General features: G+C 33.3%; 1 protein-coding gene across 2 annotated transcripts; it reads right to left on the reverse strand.

The window, feature by feature from the left end:
* Positions 1-11,388: 11,388 nt before the first annotated feature.
* Positions 11,389-15,258, reverse strand: LOC140815240 (MADS-box protein SOC1-like). Of its 2 annotated transcripts, none has more exons than XM_073174363.1 (8): positions 15,107-15,258; positions 14,790-14,987; positions 14,033-14,117; positions 13,524-13,585; positions 13,247-13,346; positions 13,023-13,064; positions 12,877-12,918; positions 11,389-11,805 (listed from the first exon to the last, which is right to left on the reverse strand). In XM_073174363.1, exons 2-8 carry the CDS (start codon positions 14,969-14,971, stop codon positions 11,683-11,685), a joined length of 636 nt encoding a protein of 211 aa, XP_073030464.1. In that variant the 5' UTR covers positions 14,972-14,987; positions 15,107-15,258; the 3' UTR covers positions 11,389-11,682. The 2 variants fall into 2 exon arrangements, with proteins under 2 accessions (XP_073030464.1, XP_073030463.1); XM_073174362.1 differs by having other exon boundaries at positions 13,524-13,591.
* Between the last annotated feature and the right edge of the window lie 475 nt (positions 15,259-15,733).

Genomic DNA, 15,733 nt, shown 5'->3' on the forward strand with positions numbered 1-15,733 from the left:
ATAAATCCCGACACAAAAACTGTTAATAAAATTAAAAAATATTGAGAAGTCATTTTTAAAAATTGAAACAAAATTCTTACCTCATGTCGTATAGCTTCATCATCATCTCCTTTTTTATTGCGACAACTTAATTCTAATCGTTCAATACGAGTAGGTTTTACATCATTCTCTTGAAACTAATCAATAAATTGTGCCATCAAAATAAACTAACATCATATATATTCTATTTACTTTATTCAATATTTAATTTACCATAAAATATAGAACTCGTGACTTAAAATCATATAGAACTTGTAAAACAATCATTATATATAATGTGTACAAATTTATCTTCCGAAGTTGGAATATTTATGCGTCATTGTGCATGAATTCTTTGTTTTAATCAATATTTAATTTCCCTCTACATCAGTTTTTATCAACTCAATATCTATTCCATTTACATCAACTAACAGCGACTGCACACCAGAAAAAATATTATGTCTAGTGAAATACGTTGTATCAAAATCATCTTCATATATCTATTGGTGTGTGACGAATGATACAATACCAGTTTTCATCTTTTGGATCACATACATAATAGACCATTTGAGCTTGTGAAGCCAGAATAAAAGATTCATGTTCTTCACGTTCTCCTGTATGTATCAAGCGTGAAAATTTCGCCATTTAGAATCCAAAAGGATCAATTTTCACTCCATTATTAATATTATCACAATCACATCAAGAAAGAACGATTCGTCCATGATCACCATTATCAAGTGAGATAACATCAGTTAATTATCGACCATAATAGGTTGACTCGTGATCATCATTATCATGAACAGACTGCACCATGACCCCGCTATTCTGATTTTTTTGTTCATATTCCACTGTGCAAAACGCGGAACCATTTATATTGAACCCATGATAACGGAATGCCACAGAATTGGGACCACATGAAAGTTCTCTTAGATCTAAGTCATCAATTTGTTCATTTGTTCGACAACCTACAATAAACAAATAATTTCAAAAATTAGCATATAAGAATCTTAAATTTTTGATTTGTATATCGACGAACCTGTGATGTACAAATACATAATCATAAATTACTTGTTCTTTTAGCAAACCAACCCGTAAATTGCATTCGTACCAAACCACCCAATCCAGAATTAGTTGGACGATGACCATATCTATGTCTTCTTTTCAACTCGTTCTTAAATTCTCTATTCAATGGTAGCAAAATTTGAAAGTTAGAAACTTTCATCGATGATAAAAACAATAAACAATTTTTTTTAGAAAAGTATACATACTCACGATATGGGTTCAACATTTACAGTTCGAAGGGTATATCTATGAGCTTGATTCAGGGTTTTGACATCCAAGGTGACTACTTGGCGCCCTTTCGTAGGTCGTCCTACTTGTGGAAACATTGGTAATGAAGGAAACTCAAAATTTGATAAATTTGATGTCTCTTTCTGTCTTGTTTCATTATTGTAGAATGAGTTATCGCCCTATAAATAACGAGAACAAAATACAACACATTCATATGCCAAATATGCCTCTGCAATGTTTGCTTCTGGCCGTGCTTTATTTCTAACAAAAATTTTAAATTTACCAATATATCTTTCTATTGGATACATCCATCGATAACGTACTAGTTCAGCTACTATTGCCTCGTATGCTAAATGTACCACGAAATGCACCATTATTGTGAAAAAAGATGGTGGAAAATTATTTCCAACTAACACAAAGCCAGTATAACCCCTTATTCATATTTCTGCAACTCATCTTCTTGTAAGGACTTTCCACACACTGCCTTAAAATATTCACACAAAATGATTAATGCTGCAACTACATTTTTTGACAACACTCGATGAAGTGCAATTGGAAGGAAATATTCCATAATGACATGACAATCATGGCTTTTTAAACCATTATTCTACAACTTCCACATCAACACACTTTGAAATGTCGGATGACATACATCAGGGACACGTATATCTGTAAGAACCGAATAAAATATTTTCTTCTCAGGTTTACTCAAAGAATAACAAGCAGTTGGAAAATAGTTTGTACCATCTGGTTGTTTCTGTAGCCATAATTGTTTCATAATGCCTAAAATTTTCAAATCTATGCGCGCAACAACATTATCTTTGTTCTTGGTTGGATCATTTAAAAGTGTGTCAAGGATATTGTCACAAACATTTTTATTTCAATATGCATGGGATCAAATTATGTCTGATCAAATTAAACTCCCAATAAAGAATAATAAAAAATATACTTCTTTTTCGCCACTTTTGTTCAATTGACCCAGTTTTTATTCGTACAGTTGGCTTTTATGCATTACTCTTACCAAACATGACATTTTTGTTTAGAGTCATTTAAGAACATCAGATCCAGACAACGGTGTCAGATCTAACTCATGTAGCTCTGGCTTGCCATAACTCGCCATTTTTCGAATTTCTGCATCTGGAGATAAGAAGCGACGATGCCTTCTAAATGACCACTTTTTGACATTCTTCAAGTGCAACGCATCTGTCTTATCGGCACATGTTGGACATGCATTCTTTGCATATGTGTTCCATCCAAGTCACTGACTGCCCAAAGTAATGCAGCGTGCATTTGAAACATTTTTTTGTTGCAAGCATCATATGTCGGCATCCCATTTTCTCACAGATCTTTCAGCTCAGCCAATAAAGGTTTTAAGTACACATCAATATCATTTTCAGGTGCTTTTGGGCCTGGAATTAAGGTGGATAAATAATTGAATGAGATCTCATGGATTCCCAGGGTGGCAAATTGTAAGGCATTAAGACAATTTCCAAGTACTGTGTGACACACTTTGATTTTTAAAAGGATTAAAGTCGTCAGCAGTGAGTCCCAATCGGACATTTTGAACATCAGATGCAAAGTCATGATGTCGTTCATCAAATGGCTTATGCTTCTGAATCAGCCGGATGACTTAGAATTCCATCAACAACCCATTTCTTAGAATGCCATTGATAATTGTTGTAATCTTGGTTTTAGAAGAAAATACCAAAATATCTTGGATGGAGTCTTCACCAAAAGATATTTTTTCCACCTTTATTTGACTTCTTGGTTTGTTTCCGCAAGTCCTTCCATCTTGAGAGGTTACACACTTTGCAAGCTTATTCATTCTTTTTTTCTCCCCAATAAATCATGCAATCATTTGGACAAGCATGTATTTTTTCATACCCAAGTCCAAGTTTAGAAATTAATTTTTAGCCTCATAAAAAAAATTAGGTACTTGTGCTTCAAATGGAAGTGCTTGACGAAGAAACTCCAACAATGTCGTGAATGATTTATCACTCTATTTTCCACTCACTTTAAAATGAAATAACTCAACAAGGAACGTCAATTTTGAAAAATCCGTGCATCCGGCATACAGCGGTTGTTTAGCATCATCTATCATTCGATAAAAATCTTCAACATTAGCTAGAGTCATAACCCATATGACTTGTTGATGCACCAACGTAGTTCTCATTATTCATAAACGGTTCTTCAGGAATCCCAAGTCCTTCACATAACATGTCTTGTATCATAGGTTCATGATTATCCATACTAGAAACTTCCTTAGAAGAAGCCGGAAGATCATTGCTTACGCTATCATGAGATTGTATAATGAGTTTTTCTCCGTGAAAACTCCAAATACGATAATCTCGTAAAATACCATTTATCAATAGATGGTCGTGTATTGTCTGACGATCATGATTAAATGAGTTTATGCATTTGCGACAAGGACACGGCTTTGTGTCTTCGTCATTTGTGAAATCAAATGTGTAACGTAAAAAGTGTAGGACTCCAACCCGATAATCAAGACTAGCGTGGGGATAGTCCATCCAAGCCTTCTTCATTCGAAACTATTAAATTATTTTTTCTAATTCAGATACATGCATGTAATAATGAAAGCATCGAACAATAAATGATATAATAAAGAAAAATCATACAAGGAATTTTAAATATCTATACTACACTAATCGAGTACAATAATTTTAAACTTTATCGAATGCCAATAAAGTTCAACTAAAATAAATTGAAATCACATTCTATATTTCTAAACTGAAGAATTTTTCCCAACCATTGTCCAAAAAAATATATTTCTCGTTTAGTAAATATTTTGGAGGTTTACTAAAAGTTTTAGGTAGAACATGTACATTCTAATATATATGTTCTATTAAGTAGATTACTCATCCTAGAAAACATTAACTGATTTTATATGTACAATTTCAGAAACTTGGAAACTATCAAATAGGGATTAACTTGCAATCTTGAAAAAAAAAAAATTACAACTCGTAAATTATTTTAAAAGGAATTGGAGAACGTCTTTCTTTAAAATAACATAGATTTCGATACTTTGAAAAAAATACTAATATTCTAGCTTCATTCAACTAGAAAAAATAATATGTAATCCTACGCAGATAGGCAGAAACAAAATGATTTAATCCTTAAGTATTCAAAGTCGGCAGAATCTTAAATAGGAGACATGGTGCAAGGCAAAAACAATTGTGATGATCATCATCAACTTATAATTTAATTACTAGTTGGAAAAACCCACGTAGATTGCCACAATTGTGATCTTAAATAAATTGGTACAATATGTTCTCCATTGTCATATTAAAGATTGATTAAATTGTCTTAAATTGGCCGATTAAGAGTTCGCAAGAGTGGTCAATTCTATGTTACATAATAATTCATAAGCAACAGATGTCGATCAGACCAAACACGTATCCAAGTACTTTAATATAAAATAGTGAATCACATCTTTAAAAACAAACCATGAATCACATATGTACAACAATTTTTAAAGAAATTAGAAGATGGATTACATGAGTATTACCTGCATAAGTGAGTTTATTTCTAGCAGCAACAATGTAGAAATTGGATTGTTAATATTTTTTGAAGGATCTCGGAAGCTTGGATTTTTAAAAAGCAAAAAGAAGAATTCACGTTTGCGGCGATTATGTGAGATGTAGGGTAAAAAAAAATTGGGAAATTTGGATCTGATCCTGAATCGGCAAAATGCCTTGTGTAAAATATATCAGAATTTTTAGCAGTGGTTCTAGTGACCGCTTCATACGTCTAATAAATCGTTGCTAACACATTAAAATTGATTATGTTCGAAAACGGCTCTCAAATTTCACGACGATAAGATCGGTTTTGGATAACCACAACTACATTTCATTATGGTACGAGCGGTTTTGGTGAACCGTTGCTACAAGTGCTCCGTCGAAGCGGTTCCACAAACGATCCTACAATTCAAACCCCTTACAAACGGTGTCGTGACACCGCTCTGGCTGCTACACTTATTTGGAGCTTAACAAGCGGTTAAGCAAACGCTCCTCGAAGACCGTCTTAATAAATTGTTTTTTTGTTGTAGTGAATACTGGTAAATAAAGAAAAACTAATTCTCTTAACAAAGAAGAGAACAAAGTGCATCTAAAACACTTATCAAACCAAATAATCAAAATTATGGATGCAACGTTTGGGAAGCCAAACTCTTGTTTGATAAACATCATTCTAATCAATAAAATAATTTAGTGTTGTGCATGAATGTTTTCACTCCATGACAATATATACTTCAATATGCCGTAGCTCTAAGCTCTTTATTAAATTACTGATGTACGTGTTTGATCTCATGTAGTGTCTTAAAATCTATACTTCATCGATCAATCTCAGTATCTATCTTTGATTTTTTTATAATCTTAATTTATCCTAGAGTTTATTCTTTAAAAAGAATCCTACAAGATAGATAGATAGATATATATATATATATATATATATATATATATATATAAATTTTATTTCTTTCAATCTCTCACTTTTTGTCTTTCTAGATAAAACAGACAGAAATATTAATCGGCGGCACTTCCTTGAGTTAGCATGCATCTCACTCTGAGTTAGAGACACGTTCGAATACAACCACGTTAAATCACATGTTAGACGTGTTGCATCACATGAAACCATAATACTGAGCGATTCATTAAATGATATTTAGCAACACACTGACAACATAGGCGAATTACTCAGGGATAACAAAAGCGATAATAGAAAAACAACTAACAAACTAAGCAAACATCTTCAACAAACTAAGGAGCGTCTCCATTAGTTAGCTCATCAGTTTCTCATGCTTCACCATGATTAAAACCAGCAGAATCAGACATTTTTACAGCAGCTCAACAAATTTTACTCCAACATCATCTCTCTTTTTTGTCTAGAATGGACTGTCACATCAAGAAGCAATCGATAGTCCGCAACCTGAGTCTCATAATGTGCAATAAAATCTTTGGCATTCTGAATTTTTGAAGTCCAAAATCGATCTGGGCTTAAAGAATAAAGGTAGATAGCATGACATGCTCATAGGGTTTTGCACAAGATAAAGAGGCCATGTTGCCAACCACCGGGGCAACACCTGGCCCAAATCAGGACAATCAAGCTTTCGATTCCCCTTGAAGTATGTCAATTAAACCTTCAGCAAGTCACTGACATCCGAAAGTTCTTCACTCATGTCACATACAAAGCCATGTGGTTCTAGAATCCCATAGATCAACGAGGAAAAAGATAGTTTCGTTGATTTTAATCCACCATTTGCAAACTTCACCATGATTTTAAACACCAAACTACCAAAATTAAATGTAGCACTCCCAGTACCAATTGAGAAAAAATACAATGGCATGTGATCTGGTAACTACTGTAGTATTTGTGGAGGGAGTCATGTTTCAGATCATAATCTTATGTAGAACGGAGTAGAATGAAATCGTATTCGCAGCAGATAGTCGCTTAGTATGGTCCGGAAATTTTGTGATCAAACCTCAAGTGAGGGCACACAACCTTTCAACTCTATATTCTTTTTCGAGATAGTCGAGTTCACTTTGTTCATTTGATCGAATTAGCATATAGTTTGGAAGCTTCTATACGTTTTGAGAAGTGATTTATTCTTTATCTACATCATGAGTTTCTAGATCACTTGAATCAGTATAGGTTGTCACACTGAGGCAGATAGCTAGAACTTGATGAATTTGGAGAGGTGTTCCTACAAGGTGCTGCAACATCATAGGCAATACCCAGTGGATTAACTTTCGTTGAGTGTTTCTCTTGTAACAACGCAAATAGAGAAGTGTGATTCTCCCATTCACTGGATCCCTATTCTTCGTTAGAATCTTCATCACTTAGGGACACATTTAATCATTTGTTTTTGCGAAGTCTGTGGGACATTTATTATCATAATGTCCTAAGCATGAACATTTTCTGAATTGAACCGAGTCTAGTCTTTTGACATCTGAATGAATCTTTCCATCATTCCTCGCCAAAATTGTCCTTGAGTAGATGCAATCCTTTGAATTTCTCAGGAGCAGTTAGGAAGTTTAAGCTGTTGACCCGATTTTTTCTTGTCTGTGATCTTCTTTATGTAATCTCCAAATTTCTATGTAATCAGTGAGATAGAGTCTTCACACAGACCAAACTTTTTGACTTCTAGAGACAGTTGAAATAGATCATTGTAAGAATCATTTGAGACTCGGAATGCAGTGGTCTTTCTTTTGTTTTTCTTCTGTGAGTCCAAAATTAACTCAAAGGTTCTGAGAGAAATTTTCAGATCATCTATACCAAGCTTGGTGGTGTCTTTGGCTTCGAAGATTGCACATATCTTGATGTTAAATCGTTCTGGAAGTTATCTTCACACCTTACTGGCTAGTCTTTCAATAAAAATCGGATTAGCAAAACTGAAGGCTTCATTTACAGTATCACGCAGTCGACAATCATGAGCAATAATAGACTATGTTTCTTCCATTTTCAAAATTTCAAATTTGGTTGTTAGAATTCTCAATTTGGTTCTTCCCACGCTTTAGATCTTTCACATTGTTTTTGAAAGATATCTATGCATCTTTGGCAGAGGCACAATTAGTGATTAGACCGAAAATATTAATGTCAACTGAAGTGGATATGACATTGAGTGCCTTTGAGTTTAAGTTCGAAATATGGACTTCAACAATAGTCCATGCACTTTCTAGTTTAATCAAACTATCGACATATTCCTCAACAGTCTAAGGGTAGAGTCCAACCATCTAACCACATTGTCATGCTCTTTCTTCAATAAATTTTATGTAGACCTTCATCTTGACTTTTTGAAAAGAGTAGTTTGATCCATCTAAAACTGTTGGTCGAAGTGCGGCGATGTTAACAACTGACACTTCCATAGTACTTTTTCATGTTCAAATAAAATTAACCAGAATCTTACTTAGTAAACGTCAATTATTGCTCTTGATATCAATTGAAAGAGTTATTTGACATAAAAATATAGAATTGATGAAAATTGTGTAAATCATATATATATAGGTGTTGTGTCCAGTGTTTTAACACATTAACACAACATGCAGCGAAATAATATTATTTATCACACAAGTAATATTTGATGAATAAAATAAAACATAATAAATCATGCTCAAGTGTACACATTTGTGTGTTGCCTCGGGGCAAAAGATTCACTAAAAAAACTTGTCATTTTACAAAACCAATACTAGTTAATAAAGAAAAGCTAACTTCCTTAATAAAGTTAGGGAGCAAAGTGCATCCAAAACACTTATCAAACCAAATAATAAAAACTACGGATGCAATTTTTGTGAAGCTAAAATCCTCTTTGAATAACACTACTCTAGTCAATAGTGATTAGGTGTTATGCATAAATGTCTTCAACACTCCACGATAAGACTTCAATACGGCTTGGCTCTAACTCTTTATAAATTGCCGATGTACGTGCTTGATCTTCTGTGGCATCTTAAAATCTCTGCTTCATCGATTGATCTCAGCATCTATATTTTATTGTTTATAAGTTTTCTTTGTCATAGAGTTTATTCTTTGAGTAGAATCTTACAAGATATGAAAATAAGAGTTTCATTAGAATTTAAACTATTTTAAATAAATTTACCATATCTAGAGTTTATCAAATATCTCAAAAGTCTGAAAGACAAAACTCTATAATTTTATATGCATAACATTATCAAAAATGAAAATATAACTAAGAAATAAATTATAATTCTTTAAAGCTCTAACAAAGAAAACGACTAAAAGTCCAAAATACGAAAAAATATTGCAACAAAACTTGAGTAGATCTCATGTGAGAAGGTATCACAAATTTATATTCAGGAGATCTATTGACCGATCCAACCTAAAATAAAATGTAATAATTTTGATTTTAAAAATAATTTTTTTTTCATTAATCGAATCAAATAAGAGCTTGACTAACCAAATAAATTCGTGAGATGATTTCACAAGTTTTTTTCAGTTAAAAGTTAAAACTTATTTTTGCATTGATGAGATGGTCATAGTCCAATTTATACCAATCAATTCAAGTGAGAGAATATATAGTAGAGTGTACGTACATCAACTCGTCAAGATCGTGTAGTGTTGCTTAAAAACACTATTACGCTTTTGGACGTCGGTTGGTCTCTTCACTTTAAGCAACACTCCATCATTTAATGCAAATTAGTAAGTATCACTCCATATCGTATGTTACATGAATCATCGACATTTCCCTTATCAAACACATCTGGCAAACATTGGATTTTCCAAAAAAAAAAAATTTCTTTTAGCTAATCATATGATCCAAACTCAGATGGTCGATCTCTTCGGCTAATTTCATTATGATGTTACAAAAAAAATGTGAAATCTATTTCACGTACGCACGAAGATGGCGCATAGCTAGGTACGTAGAGTTTTGGAGCAATTGAGGCATTATTTATTGAGTGGGGATTTGATTATTTTCTTATATCTCATATTTGAGATAAATAGAACACAAATTTGGGTATTATTTAATAACCCACTCTCAATGTGATCATCTCGTGTAAAAAGTGCACAACACTAAATGTTGTATTTTCAACGCAGTAGAGGATCCAAATCCGGCCTTATCTCGGTTTTCATGGAAGATTAATATCTCTCATTAAATGCTCATTCAGACGACTGCTTGCCTTCTCACCAATGTCCTCTTGATTTTTTGGGTTGTGGGGCTTATCTCGGTTTTCATGCATGGTTAATACCTCTCATGTAATGCTCATTCGATGACTACTTGTCTTCTCATGTCAAACTCAAAAGGAGGAAAACAATGATTTGTCTTTTCACTTTTATTCAATTGAAATCAGTCTTGTTTTATTTGGAGCTTCGTTTTAGAAGTGTTGATGAGAAATATACTCGTTTCTTGAATCCACTGGACTTTGGATGTTCGAGCTCTATGCATGCGTGGTTTTAGGAATTGTTGATGATTTCCTTTGTTTCTTTTTCATATTCTAGAGTCAAATTCGATTCTCTTTCTTGAACCGCGGTGGGGAACAGGATGGATTCAGAGCTGCAGATTGGAGATGGAACAAAAGCAAGGGAAGCACATTGGTAGAGGATGAGAGGATCAATTCATGAATCGTTTAACCATATTTACATGTACACACCAGTATTCGAATTTATCCCGTCCCCCCTGCCGATTGAGTTGCAGCATTTAATTAAAGTCACTCATGATTCATGAATGTAATTTTTTTTAACATATATGGAAAAGATGCACGACGGTTGGATAAATAACCCGGGAGTTGTATATATGGGCTTGGACAATCCTCCTCCCTTGAACTAGCTTTTGAGGTTGAGTTAGGTCCAAGTTCCAATCTTAACATAACTAATATATTGTTCATAAGTAAATTGTTATCAGATAAAATTTTCAATAGTAGTTGAATAACTATAGGACCCAAATTATTAATAATTTGAAAGTAAAATGATAAAACGTTTGTATAAAATATCAATCGAAACAAAAAAAAAAAATATCATCGAGAATATCAAAACAATGAGGAAATTCATTTTGATGTCATGATTGATAAATTTATTTTGAAATTCTCTTAAGTCAAAATAATTACCAAAGGGTTACGTTGGTTAAAATTTACCTAATTAACACATTTCTTTGGCAGCAACACTACCAATTAACACCCAAGTAGGTGTAAGCCCTCACGTTCTTTTGTCACTTAATATGAAATTATATGCTGACACAAATATAAGAAAATAAAGTTGTGTATCTGCTAGTAGTGATAGTTTTTGTCTAATAAACATTATATCCTAACAGTAACTATGATTTGAAGACATTGGTTTTTTGTAGTCAAATGAGTTAATTAACGTACTTTAATTTGATTTAAAAAAATTACAATTAACAATATCATATTAATGCTAATCTAATAGGTATAATTAATGGACTGGTCTATCTAACTAGTGTGTGTTATTTGAAAGATTTGCATTCATTTGTTTAACTCAAGGACTTGACTTTCACTATTTGAATAATTAATTTAGTATTGATTTTTTCTTGGCTTGTCAGTCTGTATACTTGGAGAGAAGGTAATTTTTCATATATGTAATATTGATATGAGATCACTTCAGGTGTAGAATAATAGTCGACTCAACTTTCGTTAAATCCAACATTAACAGTAAAATAATATGATCGCAACAACAATTTGCAGAAAACATATGAACGTTAATTCAACCTGATATCGGACCACATCAAGCCGGGGCTGGAAAACGCAAAACACATTTGGCAGAAAATGTATCTTAAATCGAGTATAATTAAACATTGGCTTAATGGAAGCGACAACCGATAGGTCAGGTCCGTGGAATGGACACAGAGAAGTGCATATCAGCCATAAATGTTGTAATTACTCGCAGGATCACGAATCATTGTTGGAGGAAGAGCGTATAATTTAGAATCTGATCAGGCAAGCCGATAGACAAGGCAGTCTCCACAATAGAAACCGCTGCGTTATCCTCATTTGATATTTGATGCTGATCGAGTCTAAGCTGTAACAATTATAGATTCACTACCTATAGTGTTATTACCACGACCGGCAAGCAACGGCCAAGGAAAAAATTGTTAGCAATAATTCCATGAAACTTGCAAAGTGGCAATGAATGATATTTTTAGCTTAATATCTGAGTTTAACTAATTTGTGTGACGTATTTCATGGCAATGAATGATATTTTTAGCTTAATATCTGAGTTTAACTAATTTGTGTGACGTATTTCATTTCCATGCATTTCTAATTTTTCCTGTCCTATAAAATCTCTTTTATTGAACCTACATATCAAGTACTTATTACTACACAAAAAGTTACAGTTGTTCACCAAAACGTAATTTTATTTTCCTATACTTATGGCAGTGTATAGCTCCAGACTAAGCGACGAGTGGACACGAGGGGTTTCACCTACTTGGGTGCCAATAGGTCGGGTTGTTAAGCCATGAATTCGGGAAAGTGCGTACCTTATTGCTAGTATTGTCTAATATATCTTTGAGATCATTCTTATCAGATGAGGCGCAATAATTTGTCCTTGCTGGGAGAGCAATCGATACATGGCGCTTTGGTTATTGTACGGTTTGAAAAGATTGGGTTGTACTATTACCACCACCTATAGCTTTTGGCAAAACGTTATGTGTTCGGTCTTAAAATTGATATCAGAGTCAATGTCGTGGGTTCAATTAACAGTAATTGTTATGTTTATGGTTTAAATATTTAAGTTGCACAGTTACTGTCAGCTATAGTTTTTGGTAAAGCGTCAAATATTTGGTTCTACACTACTATCATTTCTCTACCGCCGGTCTTGTTCTCAACAATTTACTCGTTAAGATATGGTGTCTCTCTTTTACGGTCCACCGTCTAGCTAACCAGATCAAACGGCGTAACGTCAACAACTTGATATACGAGAGCTTATGTCACTCATCCAAGTATTACTCTCACTCATACACGCACATATATACATTTATAAAAAATCATAGTTACATGTATCACTTTTACCGTGCTATAAATTTAAATCTTTATAGTAATTAAAAACCAAACCATATTCTGATATTATATATCGAATTGTTTTGATTACCTTCTCACGCAGCATGGCGTTTTCAGCAACTAGAATTCTCTCCTGGAAATTAAATGCCAATATGGAAAAATATAAGAAGCTTGATGGCATTAATCATAATGGAACATAAAACAGAATTTAGCTACTTCTACTAAGTGCTTAATTACCTTTTCTTTCAGTTGCTCAATCAGTTTCCTGTATAAGCTCGTCTGAACATATACATGGAAACACTAAATCAAGCGATTATAGCATGAATGAATCTTCATCGATGAAATATTATAAATTGCACAGGAGCCAGCTAGATAATAATACAAGTTTTGACTCCTCGTGAAATACGATATAAGTTGCCATTGAAACTTTTGAGTTGGTATAGTAGCTGGTTATAACATACCTTTCGAGCTCGGATGATACTGATGCTACGATCCAACTGTCTCTCTATTTTTCGCAATCCTCGAATGCTGCATTTCCCCAAATCTTCCCCAAGGAGTTTCCTGAAATGTGCTTTTGTGTGTGTAAATAAAATTTAATTCAAAATTGTTATTGAGAAATAAGAAAATAATATATATATATATATATATATATATATATATATATATATATATATATATATATATATGGAAGGACATAAGAAATTGATAAGAAGAGTTCTGGATCAGTGTTTGTCAAACCTTTTTGAAGTTTCAAGTTGCTCTATCTTCTTCGACATTCTTTGCGCCTCATGTTTTAATGGCTGCAACTTTTTATTTAAATAATTACAATGTCGGTTGCTGTTAAAATTGAGATTTGTACCTAATCAACTTTAAAAAGTAGCTCAAGAGAGAAGATTATCTAAGTTCATATATACAACTCTCAAGAGCTTAATTCAGTCTATGTGGGGCATTTAACACATATCTCTCACGCCCAAAAATGAACAACTGGAACGTAGAGAAGTCCAACACATAACGATGAGACTGATATTTGATAGTTTGTAAAGATTTTGATCTTGACCTAACTCAACCCTGAATACTTATTCAAGTAAAGGATTATTCAAGTTCATATATACAACTCCCAAATATTTAATCCAACCGACATGAGACATTTAACCGTTGTTGGAAAGACTCCAACGTATATCTATCCAGACATGGATAAGAAATATCCAAGAATCAGCATATATAGAATTGAATGAAATGATTTCAACCTGTGCGTTCTGGTCCACAAATGGGCTCGTGGAATCCTGAGTGTTCTTGACATGCCTTTTGTAGCGTCCTATGGTCTCTTCCATGCTAAAATATTCGTATGTCAATAAAAAAAAAGATAGAAAATAAAAAAAAATCGAGTTTACGTGACATGATCATCGTTATCATACAAACCCATTTTTTTATTTTTCTTCTTAAGCGTGTCCGAAAGATAATTATAATATCGTTTTTTTTTTGTTGAATTCCACTAGCCATATATATAAATAATTCTTTAAGCACGGTTTGATTCGATTGATAAGATTATGAATGACTATCTATTGAATGAAAAATCATTTTGCTGTACATTCTGCAAAATAACCAATACATGAAATTACCATAAGAAAATGACCACATATATTTCTTATCATATTTTGCATGTTATTTTTGACTTTGAGAAATCTACTTTTCATAACGGGAAAAAAGTCAGCCGTACCATGAAAAAAGAGGCCGCAGAGTAACTGCAACTACCAAAAAAATAAATACAGAGAAGCTGTTTCGTATGTTTTTTTTTTAATTTACTGTCTTCGGCATAACACCCACGATCTATATGTAATTACCCTATTACAAGAGCAGTGGATGAAAAGTTATATCTCAGATTCTCAGTGATATATATATATATATATATATATATATATATATATATATTCGATCAGAAGCTTCACATAATTCACCTTGATATTAGACAATTATTTAAGCAAATTAATTTATAAAATGGCAGACCTTGAACTTGCATATTGATTGAGCTTGCCTCTGGGAGAGAAGATGATGAGAGCAACATCAGCATCACAGAGAACCGACAGTTCAGAAGCCTTTTTGAGCAGCCCTTTTCTTCTCTTGGAGAAGGTGGCTTGCCGGCTCGTCGTGTTCTCTATTCGTTTGAGTTGGGTCTTGCCTCTCACCATTTTAATTCACCTACACCTTCAAAATCCAAGAAAAAACTTAAAGATATAGTTTCCATATTTATGGTGAAGCAGATATTTATGTTGTTTCTGGCAAGTCAACTGAAATTTTCGTTGGGTTTCTTGATTTGTACGTACCTTTTTTGCAAGTTTTGAACGAAAAAAAAAAAGGCAAGATCGATGAGAATGGTAAAAAGGGTCGGCGACAAATTTGGAAAAAAGCTAAGAGAATATAGGATTAGATATCGAAGAAGCAAATCAGGTGTGCTGGAAGAGTACGGTGTTAAGAGTGTAAAAAGGGGCAAAACCGAGAGAGAAATGAGAAATACAGATTGTCCCACACGAATTTTGGTTAGCAAGTAGTATCTCACCTGTGTCAATTATTTATACAATTAATGATTAAAATTAATAAAATAAGAACATATGAATAATTACTTGAAATTATTGATGTTATGTAATGTGTGAGGTCCGAAGTCAAAGATGGCGGGGATGATGATTGGTGTTGTTCATTTTGTTAGGTTTCTAAACGAATGAAACATGAATGAATCGATCTCATATCAGAAGAAGAGGGATTCCAAAAATTGTTCAGGTATTAGACTGTACAGTTGAGGAGTGCTTAAAAGATTTGATATGTACTACTCATATCAAGAATGTGTTCCGAAAGCTCATCACATAAGAACTCCAAAGTTAAGCGTGCTGCTTGACTTAGATCAGTTCTGGAATAGGTGACCCCATGTGAAGCTTCTTAGGGTATGTGTGAAGGAG

The sequence above is a fragment of the Primulina eburnea genome, chromosome 15, assembly GCF_022965805.1.
Source record: "Primulina eburnea isolate SZY01 chromosome 15, ASM2296580v1, whole genome shotgun sequence".
Classification (NCBI taxonomy): Eukaryota; Viridiplantae; Streptophyta; class Magnoliopsida; order Lamiales; family Gesneriaceae; genus Primulina; species Primulina eburnea.